This window comes from Pseudophryne corroboree, chromosome 2 (assembly GCF_028390025.1).
Source record: "Pseudophryne corroboree isolate aPseCor3 chromosome 2, aPseCor3.hap2, whole genome shotgun sequence".
NCBI classification, from domain to species: Eukaryota; Metazoa; Chordata; class Amphibia; order Anura; family Myobatrachidae; genus Pseudophryne; species Pseudophryne corroboree.
In genome coordinates this window covers 361,214,126-361,233,397 of record NC_086445.1, presented here as the reverse complement: position 1 = coordinate 361,233,397, position 19,272 = coordinate 361,214,126, and the positions used below count along the sequence as shown (strand labels likewise).

The window sequence follows — 19,272 nt, the reverse complement described above, 5'->3', positions numbered from 1 at the left end:
TATTATAACATAAAGCAGATACTTATGACACTGAATCTGTATGGGTCACTGGGTCGACTCAACTTAGGTCGACAGTCATTAGGTCGACATGGTCATTAGGTCGAAGTGGCCATTAGGCCAACGTGGGTTTTTGGACTTTTTTTGGTGTTGTTTTCTTCATAAAGTGACGGGGAACCTCAATTAGTATACCATGTCCCCTCACATGGCTCACCTTGCTTCAGGCAAGGTGCCTCACTGCGCTCGGCACAGGTTACCATTCCCAATTGTAGTCCACGTGGATCATAAAGTATGAAAAAATCCAAAAATTTTAATTTTTTTGAAAAACTCATGTCGACCCTTTGACCTGTCAACCTAGTACATGTCGACCTAATGACCTATATATATATATATGTATATATACACACACACACACATTTTCACAGACTATGGGGTCTATTTACTAAGTCTTGGAGAGAGATAAAGTACCAAACAGCTCCTGCCACGTTACAGACTGTGTTTGAAAAATGACAGGAGCTGGTTGGCTGGTACTGAGGGGTCTATTCACTAAGCCCTGGAGAGAGATAAAATGGCTGGAGAGAAAGGCCAGCTCCGTGAGTAAATCGCATCACCATTGTATGGTGAATGCGATTCATGAAGGAATGGAAAGCTCAGCTTACTGCTTCGCTATATCAGGATAGCGCAACATGAACATCGGTGCAGAGATGGTAGGGAAGCCCAATGCTTCCCTGTTCTCTGTACGGCACCCGTGCTGGCTCCACCCCAATGCCTGAGAGGTCGGCTGACTCTGTGAATCGCACATGAATAGACCCCGAGGGGAATTCAAATCTTTGAAAAGTCAGTTGGGTGTCTGTTTTTTCCTGTTATTAGACAGAAAGAAAAAAAAACAGACTCCCAACTGACTTTTCAAACAATTGAATATGTCTCTTACATACTGTGAGCAACAAACTTAGAATAAACCTTGTGCAATGTTTTTTTTCCCCTTTCTTGGAAACAGGAGAGGCAGGGGGGGGGGGGGGGGGGGGAAGCTTGGTGTAAGGTGCCCGTGATGTAGGAGCTACAACGCCACCAGCATGGTAGAGTAAAAAGCCAGGCACAGTACAGCGTCGTTACCGGAGCGCTCTGCCAGCGGCGTGTCCCATATGGTGCTGGGCCAGAGGGCCTAATTCAGGTTGGATCGCAGTGTACGATCAAACCAGAAGATGCGGGAGCATGCGCATGCACCCGAATTTTATGCAGGGGGACCGCAGAAAATGCGATCGCCTCTGCCTGTCAGACAGGCAGAGGCAGTCGCAGAATGGGCAACGGTCCATTTCCAGGGAGGAGACGGAACATTACGGGCGCTTTGCGAACAGGGGGCAGAGGTGGCAAAACAGGGGCATGATCGCAGCGGCTGTGTGACATGACACGCGGCCGCCGTGTTCAAGAACGATGCTTTAGCAATTTCTGCTTGTGAAACTGGGGGATGTGTCGGCCAGCATGCTGGGCGGCCTTGCCCAGCGATGGGCGGCCACCAGCATGCAATCCAAAGGACTGCAAAGCAGATTTTGCAATCCTTACTGAATTAGGCCGAGTGCGGCAATGTCGCGGTGAAGAATCTAACGCGCAAGGCAGGCGGCACAACCGCAAGCAGTCACCAGCGACGGCGATAACACCGGGCGCACGGCCGCACACATTTCTATTTCTGAAGTAGTCTCCAGAGTGATCGGTCCCAAGCACGCGCCGCTGCCCGCAGCCAGAGGCTGCAGTCCTACAGCACAGTGCCTAGCTCAGCACGTACACCTAATACAGCGTCCCTATTCCGGTGCACGCACCCTGACCTACAGTCTCCCGCACAGCCAGCAGCCATCATCTTATAAAAACAGACAGCCGATCAACATTAGCATCCTCAGCCAAGTACAGAGACAGACTGAGTATGCCCCTAACCCAGCTCCGCCCATCTATACGTCATAGACCACGCCTATACCTTGATCACGCGCCCTCTCAACCCACCAGTGAGGCACGAGGACCGGGATGTTGGCGTTGTTGTCATGGTTACGTATTAGCTGGCCAAACTCCGCCCACCACAGCGAGGACACGCCCACCTTACGCTATCAGCTTCCTTTTTCTTTCTCTTTCCCCGCCCAATGCGGGCGCGCGTCGCGCGTTACTAGTGGCTACAGCGATTAAAGTTTTGTAGTGAAGCGCGCTCTGGGCTGGGCAGTGATTGGCCGGCTGCCGGTGACAGGTGGCTGCGCTGTCAGATGTCATGTGCGCGCTCCCGCGACTCCCGTGTGTAACTTTATGTATGTACGTGGAGCGGACATAGCGCCCCCCACAGTCACCGCGCTGCTCAGCCGGGCTACTCTGACGGACCCGATCAGCCGTACACTGCCAGCTCCTGGCTCTTACTGCGCATGCTCCCTGGATGTAAGGGAAGAGGGTGAATGTTTCCCAAGTGCTGGAACTTGCTGCCAGTCACAGTGTATGTGCCTGGCGCCGTGCTTGTAGCGCACTCACTTGTGACACGGAGGGTCAGTCACCGAGCTGTGGGTCTGATCTCCCTGCCCGGCCCCGGGTGCAGAGCGCTTCCATTATATTATCCCCATCATCAGTCACCACCAGCGCTGCTGCTGCTGCAGCATTCCCCGGCGCTGCCGGCCCTCCCCTCTGCCCGCCCCCTTACACACACACACACACACCCCACACTGACTGCCTCCTTCCCGAGTTGTTGCCCAGAAAGACAGCCATTCAATCAGCTGCTCACACTGCCGGACTTTCTTCGCTCCAAGCCGCGCTCTCTGCTGCTCGGCTCCGGCATCCCCTGGCTGCTAGACGTCGCCTGTCTCCTGCCCAGCCAGCAGCTTACCGGAGTGGATCGCTTTGTACAGCCGTGCCCCCAGGACTGTGGTGCATGCCCAGCCGGGGTCGGGGAGACAGCATTCATCTCTCCCCCTGGCAGTAGGTGGGGGCCCCCCGGAGGGACAGACCCTGGAGCTGGCAGGAGCCCGCTGGGGCTTTGCTGGAGACTGGAGTAGCACAAGATGCTGAACCCGAGCAACGGAGACCAGACCCACATGGTGACCTATGTGGAGGATTACTTGGACTCCATCGAGTCTCTGCCGTTCGACTTGCAGAGAAATGTCTCCCTGATGCGGGAGATTGACGCCAAGTACCAAGGTAGGCGGCCGGTGCATAGTGTCCACCCAGCCGGAGAGCTTGGGCAACTTTCCCCGTGTTATGTGCTGCAGTCTCCCTGACCTCATATGCATCCCTCACTCTCTGCTCTTTACCCCCTATATGCATCCCTCACTCTCTGCTGCCCCCCCCCCCATATGCATCCCTCACTTTCTGCCGTCTTCTCCCCCATATGCATCCCTCACTCTGCCCTCTCCCCCCCCCCCCCCATATGCATCCCTCACTCTGCCCCCCCCCCCCCCCATGTTCATCCCTCACTCCCCCCCCCCCCCCCCCCAATACGCATCCCTCACTCTCTGTCCCCCCCCCCAATACGCATCCCTCACTCTCTGCCTTCTCCCCCATATGCCTGCATTGTGCCCCCCATCCCTCACTGATGCACAGACTGTGTTGTGTGCAGTCTGGGCTGCTGCTGGCCGGACACTTGCAGTATGTAACCGCCTGTCATTGGGCGGAACAAAAGGTGCCCAGCAGCTCTCACACACCCGCCGCCGCCTCCTCTCCAGCATCACTTATACTGTATATGTGCGGCATAAGCGGGCGATCGGCTGCACAGGAGAGGTAGATGTGTGTGGAGAGATTACAGCAGCACAACAACACTGGGGAGGAGGAATGTACAGGCGCAGGGTGGCTGTAGTAGTAGCTGCTGCTGGTGGGCAGGGTTTCCTTTGCTTATTTTTCTCATTGTGTTAATAGCGATCCTCGCCGTAAATAGCGCACATCACAGCGCCCTGGCTGTAGCACGGGCGTCATCAGTCACCTTTGTTGTACTGTACTACGCTGCCAGCAGAGTTATTACCCCCTGGCCTCAATGTTATCGCCGGGACTCCGCTCCCCCTCCTTATTCGTATGCCTGTCACCCAGCCGGGCATTGTGCTGCATGTACAGGCGTAAAGTGCCCCCGTGTACAGGGCATATATGTGTGCTCAGCGCTGTATCCGCTGCGGGGAACTAGTTACTGTGACATTGGCAGTATGGGTAACATTATGCACCACGTCACATACAGCTCCCCCTCCCCCCGCACCGAGCACCGGAGGAGGCGGCACCGGGAGCGGGTAACTCGCTTCCCCAGAGACAGCCGTGCACTGTGTAAATGCGTCACATTCGGAACGTCTGCACCTGCATTCCCTCCGCCGCTTCCTAGCGCCCGGGCTGGGTTCCCACTCATACCAGGGCTTGTATTGCACTCAGCATCATAACTTAGTAGTAACCGAGCACCGAGAGACGCGCCGCAGATATATATATATATATATATATATATATATATATATATAGTGGGAGCACCAACTGAGGCGTATGTTACAAGTTTGTTGTTGCTTTGTCTATGTGTGACGGTCGGGAAGCACATACATGTATAACTGTACAGAGGCAGCTGCAGGACGAGACGGTATACCTCCTCTAATGCATAGCGCCAACCGCGCTGTAACCTGGCTTTAAGACACAGCTCTGTTTTATACTGGGGGGCCTTGTAAACGTCGTTCTATTAGACACGCCCCTCTGAGCCGATTGGTCCCTACTTTCTAGTTTAGAACGTCCCGGGTGCAGTCTGTTTTTTCATTTGCTGCTGGCTTGCTTCGTTCCCTGTGTTACTCCGCCCTCCTCTTCGCTCTTTAACATTTCCCTTTACTCTCATTTGAATGTCTCTGCCCTCCCGACTATAATCATTGGCTGCCAGGTAGGAGATGGGCGTGTCTGCTTCCCTGAAAGAAGCACTGATATGGGCACAAATAAAAGTAAAGTACGCAAGTGTGTGGCGGCCATCTTTTATGTGGGCATGAGATGAGGTTTCCTGTCACAATGGCCATTGTTTGTTATGAGAGGCAGCTATGTCTTATATACTGTAGTGTGGGGTTCTGTGAGCCTGCTGCTGCTTTTCCTGTTATAAACCACAGCATCGGCTACTCTCCACTATGGCCATATTAAACATGGCGGTGCTCAACGAAGCTTCCAGGCTGCCTGTATTTACCAGGAGCTGGCGGGGATGGCTGTGTGTGCAGCTGAGAGCGAATCAGGGCGCCGTCTTCCCAACTCCGAGCAGCAGTTGTCTGTAATAAGTGCCGGGTGCCTGCGACCTGGTGACCACATTGCGGCTGCTGCATGCGTTGCTGTCTCCTGTGCGCTCAGGTACTATGCACCATGTCCCTGGCCCACCATGCAGGATTGGGTTCTTGTAGTACTTGCTTTCCTGGAGTCCAGACACACCGGTTATAACTGAAGTGCATACATGCACGTTTCACATTTAACCCTTCATCAAATGTAATTCAGACCATTCATCTTTCAGTTAAATGAGTGATGGAACACTGCAGTATCTATTCATATAAACTATTATTACATGGAGCAATTAAAAAAAAAAAAAAAAAAAAAAAAAAAGTTGAAATGTATCTCCCTCCATAAAGCTATGCTGCTAAAACAGTGTCGTCTGTTCATTGCAACAAAGGTTAGAGAATCATAGAATTTGACAACAGATAATAACCAATTTGCCCTTCTAGTCTGAACTAAATATTGGTAATGTATGAATTGACCGTTTACATGTTCAACATAGTATCATTGTTTCTTTGTTGTGATGGAAAATGTAGCCACTTTATGTGGTACACCTTTTTATAGTGCTCAGTAGAACACCCTTTTTAGGGTTGACCATTGATGGTCTGCTGCATAGGGACAATAATACCACTTTCACATCTCCAAAGCCGGATCCCACCTGGGAATTGGAAATGTGTCCTTCCCGGGTGGGATCCGGCATTGGAGGCTGCGTGCTGGCTTCCCGACCCGGCAATTTGCCCATGTCGGTTGCCATAGCAGTGGGGGGCGGAGCCAGGGGTGGGAGATGAGCTCATCTCTGTGCCGCCTCACCCTATGCTGTGAATGGGTACCGTGTCGCATCGCCCTGGCAACCCATTCACACTGTGCCTGCCTGAACCGGTATTCAATCCGGGAATAACCCTTCTTATTACCTGGGTTGAATTACCGGGTCGGGTGAACCGGGAATTCGGACATGGTGCTTTCATATCACACACTGACCCGTGTCGACCCAGCAATATGCTGGGTCGATACCAGGTTATTTGTACTATGTGAAAGGGGTATAAGTTTACTGCTGGCTCTTAAATACTGGAAGGAGGACATAACCCCTTTAGCGAGTGCTAAAGGGGTTATGCCTCGTTAAATGGACCCATAAGGGCCCCATTCAGTAATGAGTGATAATTCCCTTTAGAATGTAAGCTCTCACGAGTAGGGCCCTCTTCCCTCATGTGCTTATCCTATGTCTTACTTTAATCCTCAACTGCACCAAATCCAGCAGTTTCTGACCACCTTGATACTTATCTCAGTGTCATCTGCTGATGTAATTATGTTTAGTTACCCTTTACTTGTATTATATTGTCTTCAACTGTAAGTCACTGTTTTCCTGTTTTGATTATGTGCATATGTACTCTGTAATTGGGCGCTGCAGAACCCTTGTGGCACCATATAAATAAAGGATCATCATAATAATAATAATATTAATTCTTTTATCACTCATTTCTAAAGCCAAAAAAAAATATATAGGTAACTTTCTGGCATGTATCAAATCAGATACCTCAATTTATCATAATGTAGCTAGCAGTGTTTGCATCCTATCTCCTGCAAATAGAAAAAGTATGAGCCTGGTGTTTAACCACGAGCGGTGTACTGTATGTGACTTACCGGTCCTTGTGATGGCCAAAACTCCCCAGGATGTTCAGCTGCGCTGGCGATTACTGTTCAGCAAGTTTTCACATCCAGATCATTAGCCACAATGCAGCTGTGTGTCTTACACACTTCTTAAACAAACAATTAGTTGCATGGACAACGTACAGAGGGATTTTGTTCAGTTAACAAGCCCTATGAGTGTTGATATTTATTCACATCCCTGCGAATATTTATATTTTATATGCCAGCAGGATGTTATCTATCTTTTATTATAAGATGATCCATATACATTTGTATATGCCTATATACACCACCACCTACCTGCATTATGGCACCCACCTGAATGTCATTCTCCTTTGCAACTAATGGGCCCCACACACTGGCAGATCTCACTGCATGAAACTCGTTCATATCGTGCATTGTGAAGGCACCAATGATTAACGATGCACGGCACCGCGCTCGTTCATCGTTTGTGCATGCAGGCCAATATGGGCAATTCCGTCCATATTAGCATGTACTGCTATGGAGCCGGGTAACGGGGAGTGAAGAAACTTCACTCCCCCCCCCCCCCCTGCCACCGGGTCGCCTGTCGGATGTATCCGCCGGTGGGCAGCTCAGATTCTCTCCAGCCCCAATCTACCCTCGCTCACTTCTTCAATCTCTCTCACCTCTAGAACATAATCTTCCTTTTTCCAATGAACACTCGTTTTACCAATCCTGAGGAAACAATCTTTCAACCCAACCCCTTTCCCCAACTCCATCACTATCTTTCCTCTCCAGTTTCTGGTTTCCGCAGTACTTGAATGGATTGTGTACATTCGCCTAGCCCTCTTAATCTTCTCTCAATGCCTCCTTGTGCCTCTGTAATCTAGATTCCATTCCACAGAGACTGTCCTAACAAGTTACCATTGAGCAATTAAAAAGTAGGCTAAAGGGACCATTTCTGTTGCTGCCTTGAGGTACGGTGGTTTCCAAAAAAGCTCAAAATTTGCAAGAAAAATTGTTTTTCATAGAGATAATGAATGGAAATACGACTTTAAAGTACATCCAATTTTTAAACGTTATGGTATTTCAGCAAAGTCAGTGGACCAGTTCTTTGCTTGGTTGTTTCATAAATGAGCTAACACTTTTGAATGTACATCCATTGCTGATAATAAATACTTCTATTGTTGAATAAAACAATGTTAAGCATTCAGAAGTCAAACCTTAGATAAAAACATCCTGGATAAGTTCTCACAATTAAGGATAATGATGATTTAAAAAAATCTAACAACGTAACACAGTATCACATAAAAAGGAAATAGCAGGATTACAACATGTAGTACTGATAAACCAAAATAAAGCATTAAATAAAAAGTGGAGAAAAAATTCATTCTGATATACGCAATGCGTTTCCTTGAATCAGACTGCTTCCTCAGGCTGACAATGCTTCACATTGGTTTACTAATCAATACAATGATCTATTATCCGCACTGGATGGACATTCAAATGTGTTAACTCGTTTAAGGAACGAATGAGTAAAGTATTGGTCCCACTGGTTTTTATCTAATACCATATAACTTTAAAAAATGTATTTTACTTTAAGGTTTTATTTCTCTGCATACTCTGTTAGGGCCAAAGAAAACCCTTTTTCTTTCTTAGTAACCAATGGTTTACTCACAGCAAAGTCCAAAGGCAGCACATCCCTAACTTTCCTCTTACGTGTTTGACACTGTTGAGCACCCTTTTTTCCTGCACACCCTTAACTCCATTGAGTTTACCGCTTTTCCCTGGCTCGCATCCTTCACCTCAATATCTTCGTCTCTGGACACATTCTTCTCTTCCACTACTTTCTGAGGACCCACAAGATTCTGTCCTTGACACTCTGCTTTCTTAATACATCTTTTGGTGAACTAATCCACTTATTTGGTTTCCAGTATAACCTATGTGCAGTTGAACTACAAATACTCCACCATTCTTCATGTTACCTACCTCTCTTTTATGTAGTGTGATCAATTCTCACACTGTTTTATCCACATGGATGGTGCAGTGGTTCCCAAACTTTTTGGAATCATGGCGTCCTAGTGTATCAGAATTTTTTTTCATGGCACCCCTAGGCTAAAAGTTACGTATTGAGAAATGTAAAAAAGTTAAGTAAATTGTGTTTATATGTCATCCTTAGGTCAAGTTATGTGGTGAGGGACAAGGATTCACATCTGTTTGTCCACATATGTTTTGATTGGAAATCACAAGTACTGGTTTTGCCTATTCGATTAACCATAAACAATTTGATTTGATCTTTGACCACCAACCAAAGACACTTAGTTTGGGACCCAATAGCATATTTACTATGGAATTCCTCATGTTTTATCCTCCCAGAGTCATCTCCCCCTCACTGTCAAGAACTCCCAGTGAGGGTGCTTAGGTTTCTTTCACACATGAAACTTCCTGAAAACTGCCCTTTTCTACTGAAGATGCAACAAAACTGCTAATTCACTCCCTTGTTGTCTCCCGCTTTGGCTATTGCAGCCTCTTTCTAGCTGTAACTCCTCTCACTTTTATGTCTCTATATCAGTTTATTCTGAATGTTACTGCAAAATAATCTTTGCTGCTCCACTTTGGCAAATCCCTAATCCCTACTCCGGCTCACCATCCCCTTTAGAATCCAGTTCAAAATCCCTACTTGCTGTCTACGCATGGATTTGTAAGACACATTAGACCAGGGCTGGCCAAACCGGTCCTCGAGATCTACCAACAGTTCATGTTTTCCAGGCCTCCTGGAGATCTGTAGAATTGTCAGTTAGGAATGAATGCAGCACATCTTAATTAGTAATTACTACACCTGTGCACCAGCTAGGAGGTCTGGAAAATGTGAACTGTTGGTAGATCTCGAGGACTGGTTTGGCCAGCTCTGCATTAGACTCTCGTCCAACCCCCAATGTTTTAAACACATTCTGAATACCCACCTATTCTCTAATGCCTACCCAACAGTCATGAGTTACTCCCCATCCCTGCCCAAAATGGGCAGAAATATCCTTCCTTTACAAACTTAAACTTGATCACATTCAGTCCTGAACAAAGCCAAGTTGCATGGTAGCTGGTACAGATTTTAAATGTGTGAATAGATTTATATTTGATAGGGGAGTGTCCAAAGTCAATTTAAATTGTGGTGTAAAAATAAAGCTATCCAGTATTTGTGGGCTAATGTACATGCAAACACAGACAGTATTTACCTGTACCCCTTGCATTGCAACATGGTTTGTTCCAGATGCAAAGTTACTTGCTTTTTTGCTTTACTCTCCACTAAGAATCTGCCCCAATATTCTAAAATAACCACCACCACTTTAAATTTCATATCACAAGTTTTGTAAAACTGCTTAAAAGTTATTAGTTATTTTGTGTAGCATTTTAGAAGAGATCTATAATAAAATAAAATCTATAATTTGACATTGCACATGACAGCCAGAGCTCAGTGAAAGTATGGCTTTGTTTTTTTAAATCCTTTCTGCTCTTGTAGGCAATAAGCTTCAGTGAAACCTGTGTGTTTTCGGTAAAAATTGCCCCGTTTTTGCACGAAAACGGAGCTGTTTTCGGGGATTTTGCTTCGCCTGCCTGAGACTTGCACCGTCTTATCGGGGCTAATTGAAAAGCCTCAGGCGACGCAATTACCTGCGGTAATTGAATACCAGCCATAGTGTTATAATTTGTTTTCAAAGTCAGACTGTACATTGAGTAATGCGGCCGTATATGTCTGCTTTTCCCTGATCCGTCAATCAAAAAACACTGATTGCCAATCATTGGGAAAATTCTGCATGTTAAAAATCCCATTTTCACTGACCCCAATCATTTTTTTGACAGAAACAACATATCTGGAAAATCCAACGTTAGATTTCCCCACCCACTGCGCTGGCAAAATGGGAGATTAGAGCAGTACATCATTGATGTACGGGCCCCATTATGTACACTTTATTTTTAAATCTAATTTTGTGTGAATGGAACCATAGGAGAAATGTTGACTATCCCCTGGTGAAGCGTGTCTGAGGAAACAATTGGTTTAATTAATGGTTAGGCAACTTTTATCAGTTTGGCTGTATGCTTATCAAGAGCACATATAATTTGTTTCATTAGTTTATAATTATATGTCCTTAGTTTTCTAAATGATATTCAAGAATATGATATATATTTTGCAATATTTAAACTCTGTGTACAAATGATGTCACAATGTCAAGATTGGGATCCACCACCATAGTATATATAACTCTTTATATGAAATTAAGCATGAAAATATCGGAACTGATTGAATATGATGCAATTGAGTTCTAATATATCTAATACATAAAGTATCACTGCTTGGTCACTAGATGGCAGTGACAGAGCAACTTACTGATAGATGCAAATATTGAGAGTACTAGGGATCTGTGTGCAGAAGAATACACTACAGCTAGCTACTAGCAAACTCCTGGATTTATGTAAACCTTAGATGTGTTTGAAGTTGACAATACTGGTGATGATTAATGCTTTCATTTAACCACTTATCTTACGGTTAAAAAAACAAAAAACCTTTTCCGATTATTAAAAAAACAACAACTCTGTCTTTAAAGTTTAACAAGTAAAAAGTATGTTAAATGTTTTGTTGGAAAAAAACAAACAAGCAAAAAAAAAACCACATAGTGGTACTAAACCCCCAGTGTCCATAGATCCCCACTGGGACATTAACCCTGATCACCCTCCATCCCTTCCCCCACAGTGGCAGTAGATTTCCGAGTATTGATAGGTCCTGCAGAGCCTATAATGCCCGTCCCCCTAATAGTAATAGATTCCCCCCCCCAGTGGTTACTCCCGTGACCTTTAGTGACTATAGGCCCCCACTGAAGTCCTTTCTGCATGTCGGAGAAATCCCATGTGGCAGCTGTCACATCCCATGGAACCATTGCCGTTAAATTGTAAAGTGCAACGGATTATGCTGGCGCTATAACGTGGTTGGTTGTGCCTTTAAAAAAAAAAAATCACTTTCAATTTCACTGGTAAATTGATTAAATAGATACTTGGTAACACTGAATCTGTTAAATTTGTTCCTTAGTTTTGCAAGTGATTTCTCATTAAAGTAAATGAGAGCAGTGAGTTGTAGAAAATCCCCTGCAACACATCCGGTGGCACAGTGGTTGGCATTGCTGCTTCACAGCACTGGGGTCATGGTTTCTATTGCCACCCAGGGCACTATCTATGCAGAGTATATGATGTTTTCACAAGTTGAATTGGTGTTCTCATAGGGATCATTACATATACCTTATAGCTGTGTAAGGTAATAATTATAGTCATGGTAATATCTATCATGCTTGTTCTATCAGATCAGCCAATTGAAATAATTGCAGGAAGCGTAGACAGTTGGTCATCTCTAGTTGTAATTCAGTTGGACGCAAAAGCAAATAATAAATGCTATAAATTTGAATTGAGCTAAAGTATATCCTGTTGTAAAATACCATTTACCCGCAAAATACAATCTGCTAGATTGCCTATTCCTTGCCACATTTTTTTTGCATTAAAAAAAAAAAAAAAAATTTTTTTGTATCAATCATAATGGTATACAGTGTTTCTAATTGTGTAAAAAAAAATAATAATGGCGAAACAGCAGCATTACGTAAAATATGATATCTACCCCCATAAATCTAGCAGCAAGCTTGGAGCGCTATTTAAGTTATAAATTTATCCAATTTCAACCCCTACCTCTATGGACTTATAGGGAAGTGGCTAATTCATCTTGCCTAATTCCAGCTAATGATAAGATTAATTGTTAGATATCTGAATATAGCATAAACCATCTTCTTTTAGAAAGATTTGAATAACACACATTATGCACAACTGGAATGAGCATTTTAAGCAGTTCTTGTATTCCAGTGACTGCAGGTGTTGAGATCAAAAGAACAGTTGTAGTTTCGCACCACATGAGAGCTAAATGTTGTCCAGCATTAAAATCTTTTTTTGTTATCCATGTGTTTTATCTAATGAGTGGTAACTCTTCCATGTAACCCCCCTTTTTATAGTGATTATTACTTTCACTTACAAAGTATGTATACTTTATTGAAGGCTGTGTGGAATAAAGAGTCCAAAAGTTATGGGACAATTTAAATATCTACTTGTTTTACATTATATTTACATTGAAGTAGATATTTACCAATTTATACACTTTTTTTTCTTTTTTCTTTTTCATTGTAGAGATCCTGAAGGAGTTGGATGACCATTATGAAAAGTTCAGACATGAATCTGATGCAATACAAAAGAGACGCATACTGCAGTTCATCCAAAGAGCTCTTATTCGTAGCCAAGAGCTTGGCGATGACAAAATTCAAATAGTTAGCCAGATGGTGGAATTGGTAGAAAACAGGACAAGGCAAGTAGACAGTCATGTGGAACTCTTTGAAACATGCCAAGATCTGAATGACAGTACGAGTAATAGCAGCAAAAATACACAGGATAAGTCCAAAAATGAGGCTGTCTCTCAGACTGAGAAAGCCAGCAATAAGAGATCACGGAGACAGAGAAACAATGAAAATCGGGAAAATTCGACTATTAATCATGATCACGATGACCTTTCATCTGGGATGCCCAAAGAGAAGAAGGCAAAAACGTCAAAGAAGAAAAAGAGATCCAAAGCTAAAGCTGAAAGGGAAGCATCTCCTGCAGATCTTCCTATTGACCCAAATGAGCCAACCTATTGCCTGTGTAACCAAGTTTCTTATGGTGAAATGATTGGCTGCGATAATGAAGAATGCCCAATAGAATGGTTCCACTTTTCTTGTGTTGGACTCAATCATAAACCAAAGGGAAAATGGTACTGTCCAGAGTGTAGAGGGGAAAATGAGAAAACCATGGGCAAAGCACTTGAGAAATCTAAAAAAGAGCGGGCTTACAACAGGTAGTCCACAGACACTTGCCACAGGAGAGGATGAAGGAAATATGAGGAAATGTATTTATTGTCCAGACACCTTGTGAAGGTGATAAGGATTGCATACTGTATATTTTTTATCTAGGGATACACCCATTCTGGTTGTAGTGACAGCAATAACATTACTTTTTCCCCTTTTTGATATAAGGTCTGACCGTGAATTGTCCATGAATCTACCAAGTGAGCTGGTTATTGTCCATGCCATGCATGTATTCTCAGACTCCGTGTTTCCAGCCTTCCAGCCACAGATGAGGACTAATACTGTATCCGTTGTGGTGGCTGTTTAATGCACTTCTAAAACTACAAGCACTATATCCACACACTTGTTTTCAAACAAATTGTCACCTAGACACAGCTATGATCTGTCCCCTACCTTATGGCATACCATCATGTGACATTATTTTATTGTATTGGTCTCTAAGTTTTGGCTTTTGTCAATAGCCACTTTTTTTTTTAATTTTTTCTTTCTTTCAGTATGTCATGGCTTCAACATTGTATTGGCATGGGAAGGATAAAGGTCAAGCTTGTTCTGTAGCTATATTATTATTCCAGGAATGGAAAATTCACAACAAGTATCTTATTTTTTAAAAGAATGCAAAAGGTTGCATTTTACTTGGCGGATATTTTATACTGTATTCTGGCCTGGAAACCAGGAGAGGCCATTTTAAAATAATTGACTGTTTTTTTTCTATTGAACCAAACAGTGGTTTAGTAATAATACACACCAATCAAGCTTTATACAGTCACAGGTAATAGTGAAGCAATCCTAATTTGTATAAATGTACATTTAAAGTGACATTGCACTTGTATTATAATTGGAAATGCAGCAAATGCCATTGTATAACCAATGTGCATTTCCTTATGTATGTATGTATGTATGTATGTATGAAGATTGTACAGCTGTGATACTTAAAATAAATACAGATCTATGGAAAAATCTTTTTTTTTTTTTTTTAATTTAGTTTACATATTAAGGTGAGTAAAAAAGGATAATCATGTCTTGGAGAAGATAATCATAATCTAGGAATACAGGGTGATTCAAAAGTCACAGTACACCCTTTTGTTTAAAAAACTGTGCAGGAAATGGAAAAAATGAATACTCCAGTAAGGTATGGGTGAGGTGGGCTTAGGGTATGTACCGAACAAGGGCGCCATTTTGAAATCAGCCATCTTGAATCTAAGTCAGTTTTCCCATTTTCTGCACAGTTTTTGAAACAAAAGGGTGAACTGCGACTTTTGAATCACCCTGTAGTAGTCACGGAGGCTCCATTAAGGCCTTAATCTTCTATCAGCATTGTTCAGGAAAAACTCAGGGCCTGAATCAGGTTGTTTTTCAACTGCGCATCCATCTAATTAGATAAAAAGTTGCACAGCGCATGTGTCCCACGATGTCACAGTAGCGACTGAGACAGACTGTCTCAGAAATGTATTGGAAAGGTACTGAGCATTCCTGTGTGGTGGCTATATTCAGACGTAAGATGTACCATTTTATAGGAATGTCGCATAACTGGATGTGAACTCAGACACTTAATCACTCACATTGGGGGCCGTAATCTGATAGAGATTCTGCACCTAGCATGGTGCTGGTACAAGTTTGGATGGTGAGAACGATTGTTGCATTTTAAGATGCACAAAGTGGGATTGTACAACTGCAGCTGCTCAAAGTGGGCGTCCCAGCCCTTGCACACTAGAACACTCAGACGCATACTTGTACACCAGGGAAGGGCTTTTCCTAGCAGTAGTGTAAAGCCACAGACACAACTACGGCAAAAGAAGCTAAAGTCATCGCAGCAGCATACAAGGCAGGGCCTCAGTTTTTATGTTTTCACAATACACAGTCAAAATGGTTTATTATTCCTATTCAGTCACTACGTGGCTTCTGCATTATGCTACTCATGGCTTGGGGACAATTTTTTAAAACAAAATCTCCAAATTTTGTGTCTGTTTTATTATTATTATTATTATTATTATTATTATTATTATTTATATAATATGTGGAGAAAGAGACACACAGTCCTGTTCACCACCACGTAACTGAACCTAAGGAAGGCAGGTAAGCCTGACGTATTTCATTTAATAATTTCTGCTGCGTTTCTCAATAAGAAACATTTGGCCTAGGGGCGCTGTGGAAACAATGCTGATACTCTAGGGGGCCATGATTCTAGAAAGTTTGGGAACCACTGGTATACTGTGTGTGTATATATTTCACACCAACCGGTTTTCACCGGATGGCAAAAAACGCACGTTTTTTGGCTGTGAATCAGAGCCTTTCACACGGAACGGCTTTGTGCTGTGTTGAATGATGTGGGCAGTGCCATAACTAGACATTTTAGCGCTGTGTGCAAGAAACAGCATTGCCCACCCCCTTCATATTTAAAATAGGGCCAGTGCGTGCCATAGGCGCGCTGCACAAATATAGCATGATGGCTTCAGGGGGATGGGACACAGCCCCAAAATAATACCAATTCATATTATGCTGCACAGTAGTCTTCATTATTTAAATTATGCTGCACAGTTGCGCCACTACCACACATTACGCTAAGTAGAGCCCCTTTTACACATTACACCAGGTAGAGCCCCTGCCACACAATACGACAGGTAGAGCCACCTGTCACACATTATGCCAGGTAGAGCACGTTATATAAATTGCACCAGGTAGATCCCCACACATTGCTCCAGGGAGAGAGATGTGTGTGTGTGTGTTTGGCACTCTGCATGTGCTTCCGGATCTCAAGCCGACGCCTCCGTGCTGTGTCTGCTGCTGCCTGCTGGTACAGGCAACCCTCTGCATCATGTGCAACTTCTGCCTCACTGTTCTCAACCGCCACAGTGCTCTGAGACGTCATCTCTGGTGTGAGCAGGCTGCAGTTGCCGCCAGTGTCCCCTGTGCCTGCACACAGCAGGCTGCAAGAGCGGATCCAGAAGAAAATGATAGGGGGGGCACCACAATAAGGGGCGGAGCCTCGGGTGTGTGTTTCTGATAATGGGGCATGACCCCATTGCAATGGGCGGGTCCTCGCAGGATAAGCTGTCTAGAAGATGGTGACAGAGAGTTACCGACATTGTAAAGCGGGATGGGGCTACAATGACTCGATTTAGCGCGAATCAAGGCATCTCCCTGGGGATGAGCGGATGAAAGGGGGGATGTGGGAAACTTGCCCACTTTCCTGGAGGGCTGGGAGTGCCACCTGATTATCGGGAACCTCCTGGCAATTCCGGGAGAGTAGGCAAGTATGAGGTACATATCCCCCGGTCTCCACACAGCTCAGGCCTGTGTGATTGCATTTCTGTCACCCTCTGGCGTGTGGTATATTATGAACTTGGGGTGGGTTAGATGAGGGAGAGCCAAAGTATATTTTTGCACCTTGGCCCACCACTCACAAGTTCCGCCACTGCACTGTTAAATATAAGGGAATGCGACTTTTGGTGGGCGAGCCGAACCGACTGGCCGTATCTTAGCTGAGCTCTCCGTCCAGGCTGCTCACGTTACCCCATATTACCGGCTGGACTGGGACCCCGATTTCTACACCTGCAGGGTCTGGAGATAGTGAGGAGCAAAGTGGTGCTTCCCGGCTCGCCCCTGGTCTGTACTCATCGCTGTAGTCCGCGCACGCTGTGTGCAGCATATGACAGTGGCCATCTTGGATCCCGGCCGCGTCTGGGCTCCGGCTGCCTGAGGGGGCACGGAACGCCTCCCATACTCTGCTACAGCTGCCTGCGGATCAGAGGACTCTCTGCCTCCCGTGCTTCACGCGGATACCGCCTCAGTGACCCTCCGGAGGTGATCCACGCTGTGTGCGGCATGCTGCTGCGGCTATCCTCCCGGCCGCGTCTGAAGCTCCACAACGGGAACTCGCCAGCCTCATAGGTGTGCTGGATGCTGCCTACTGCAACTGAAGGCTGGGGGTGGAGGGCTCCCCCACTTCCCGCCCTGCTTCACACAGGCGTTTCCTGCTGTGCCTGGGCTCCTCATGCCTAACCTTGCCCTGTCATCACCAGCGTTACACCAGAGGCTGCATTAGGAGTCACAGGGCTATTCCCTCCTCCCTTCCTCACAGGTTTATCAATACTTACACACAGGGGAGCTACACTGCACATTAATTGCTCTCTCTCTACCTCATAACAGAGGTAATATTTGGTGGTGGAGGGCGCTCTCCCCCTTGTTTCCTCTATTTACCAGTTGCCTATATAACTTCTAAGGCTGTATTGGGGGCAAGCAGACTTCCTCCTTCCCTGTTGCGGTGTGTCTCTACCTGCTCCTGAACCCCTCCCTCTACGTACAACAGTGCTTTCACCAAGATTGCTTATTATTTAACAACAGTGGAACTTTCCTTCTCCATCATATCCTTATCAGGATCGTTCCTCCTTTATCCTTTATTGAGATATATTTAAATTACAACACCGACCATGGAGTGGTATGTGGCTAAAACACAGCGGACAAACAAAGGCTCCCAGAATAAAAATAAAACGGCAACTAAAGATAAAGATATTTGTTCTAACCACTCCCTATCCCCATCTCACCTGGCGGGGGGAATACCGCGGATACGGTGGCCGCTTTTGACAGATTCAATCTGTCCTCTGTTCAGAGGGCTAAAGAAATCTCAGACATTATCTCACCCCTATTGGGTGCAAAGCCTGCTCCGTTGATGGAGGTCATTAATTCGGCTGCTGCTCAAATAACGCAACACACCCAACGTCTTGTGGAAGCGGAGGACCGTATTTCCAACTTGGAGGATGAACAGCTTGAGGCCAAATCACAACTGCAAACACACGACGCCACTCTTGCGGCACTAACCGATAAAATTGAAGATTTGGAAACTCGCAATAGGCGGAATAATTTGCGACTCATTGGCCTTCTGGAATCGGTTCGATCCAAAGATTTACTGGACCTGGTCTCTCGTTGGCTTCCTACCACTCTGGGTCTCTTCCTCGCCCACATCTTATATGGTGGAAAGGGCCCACCGTGTTGGCCCTGACAAACAAGCTTCACAAAATCGCCCTAGACCAGTGATCTTCAAGTTATTGAATTATCTGGACAAGGTGAAAATTATGGAGACTTATTGTAAAACCTCAAACTTCAGTTATGAGGACTCCAAATGCCTCCTCTTCCAGGGTTTTTCGTTTCAAGTTTCTTCACAAAGATGGGAATTCTCTCTGATTTGCAAGGAACTCTTCTCAAAAAACATCCGCTTTGCACTCCTTTATCCTGCAAAATTGAGGCTCTTCCATGCTGGCAAACCGCATTATTTTGATACCCCTGATGTTGCTTGGAACTTTCTTAAATCTTTATCTTCACCTTCATCTGACTCACGTATGGATGATGCCGATTGACTGTCCATGGCTTGTTGAGTATCGCTATAATATGTCTCCTTTATCCTTCTCTAATGAGTGAAATATTGTTTGATTTGTGTTTTTTGATTGCACTGTTGTTTTTGTTGTGAGGAATTTCTCCGGCAGGGTCCACAGGTTATCCACAGGATAACAATGGGATATGATGAAGCGACAGCGGATTT

The 19,272-nt window shown here is 45.0% G+C and overlaps 1 protein-coding gene across 1 annotated transcript; it reads left to right on the top strand.

The window, feature by feature from the left end:
- The first annotated feature begins 2,299 nt into the window (after positions 1-2,299).
- Positions 2,300-14,696, top strand: ING1 (inhibitor of growth family member 1). The gene is made up of 2 exons (XM_063953165.1): positions 2,300-3,156; positions 13,030-14,696. The coding sequence occupies exons 1-2, from the start codon at positions 3,021-3,023 to the stop codon at positions 13,731-13,733; spliced, it is 840 nt and encodes a 279-aa protein (XP_063809235.1). The 5' UTR covers positions 2,300-3,020; the 3' UTR covers positions 13,734-14,696.
- Positions 14,697-19,272: the final 4,576 nt, after the last annotated feature.

What these genes read in the sequence shown, in the direction of transcription:
- ING1 (XM_063953165.1), top strand. Translation starts at nt 3,021, where the DNA reads ATGCTGAACCCGAGCAACGGAGACCAGACCCACATGGTGACCTATGTG. An exon ending in GATTGACGCCAAGTACCAAG is followed by an intron (nt 3,157 to 13,029) that starts GTAGGCGGCCGG and finishes TTTTCATTGTAG; the next exon opens with AGATCCTGAAGGAGTTGGAT.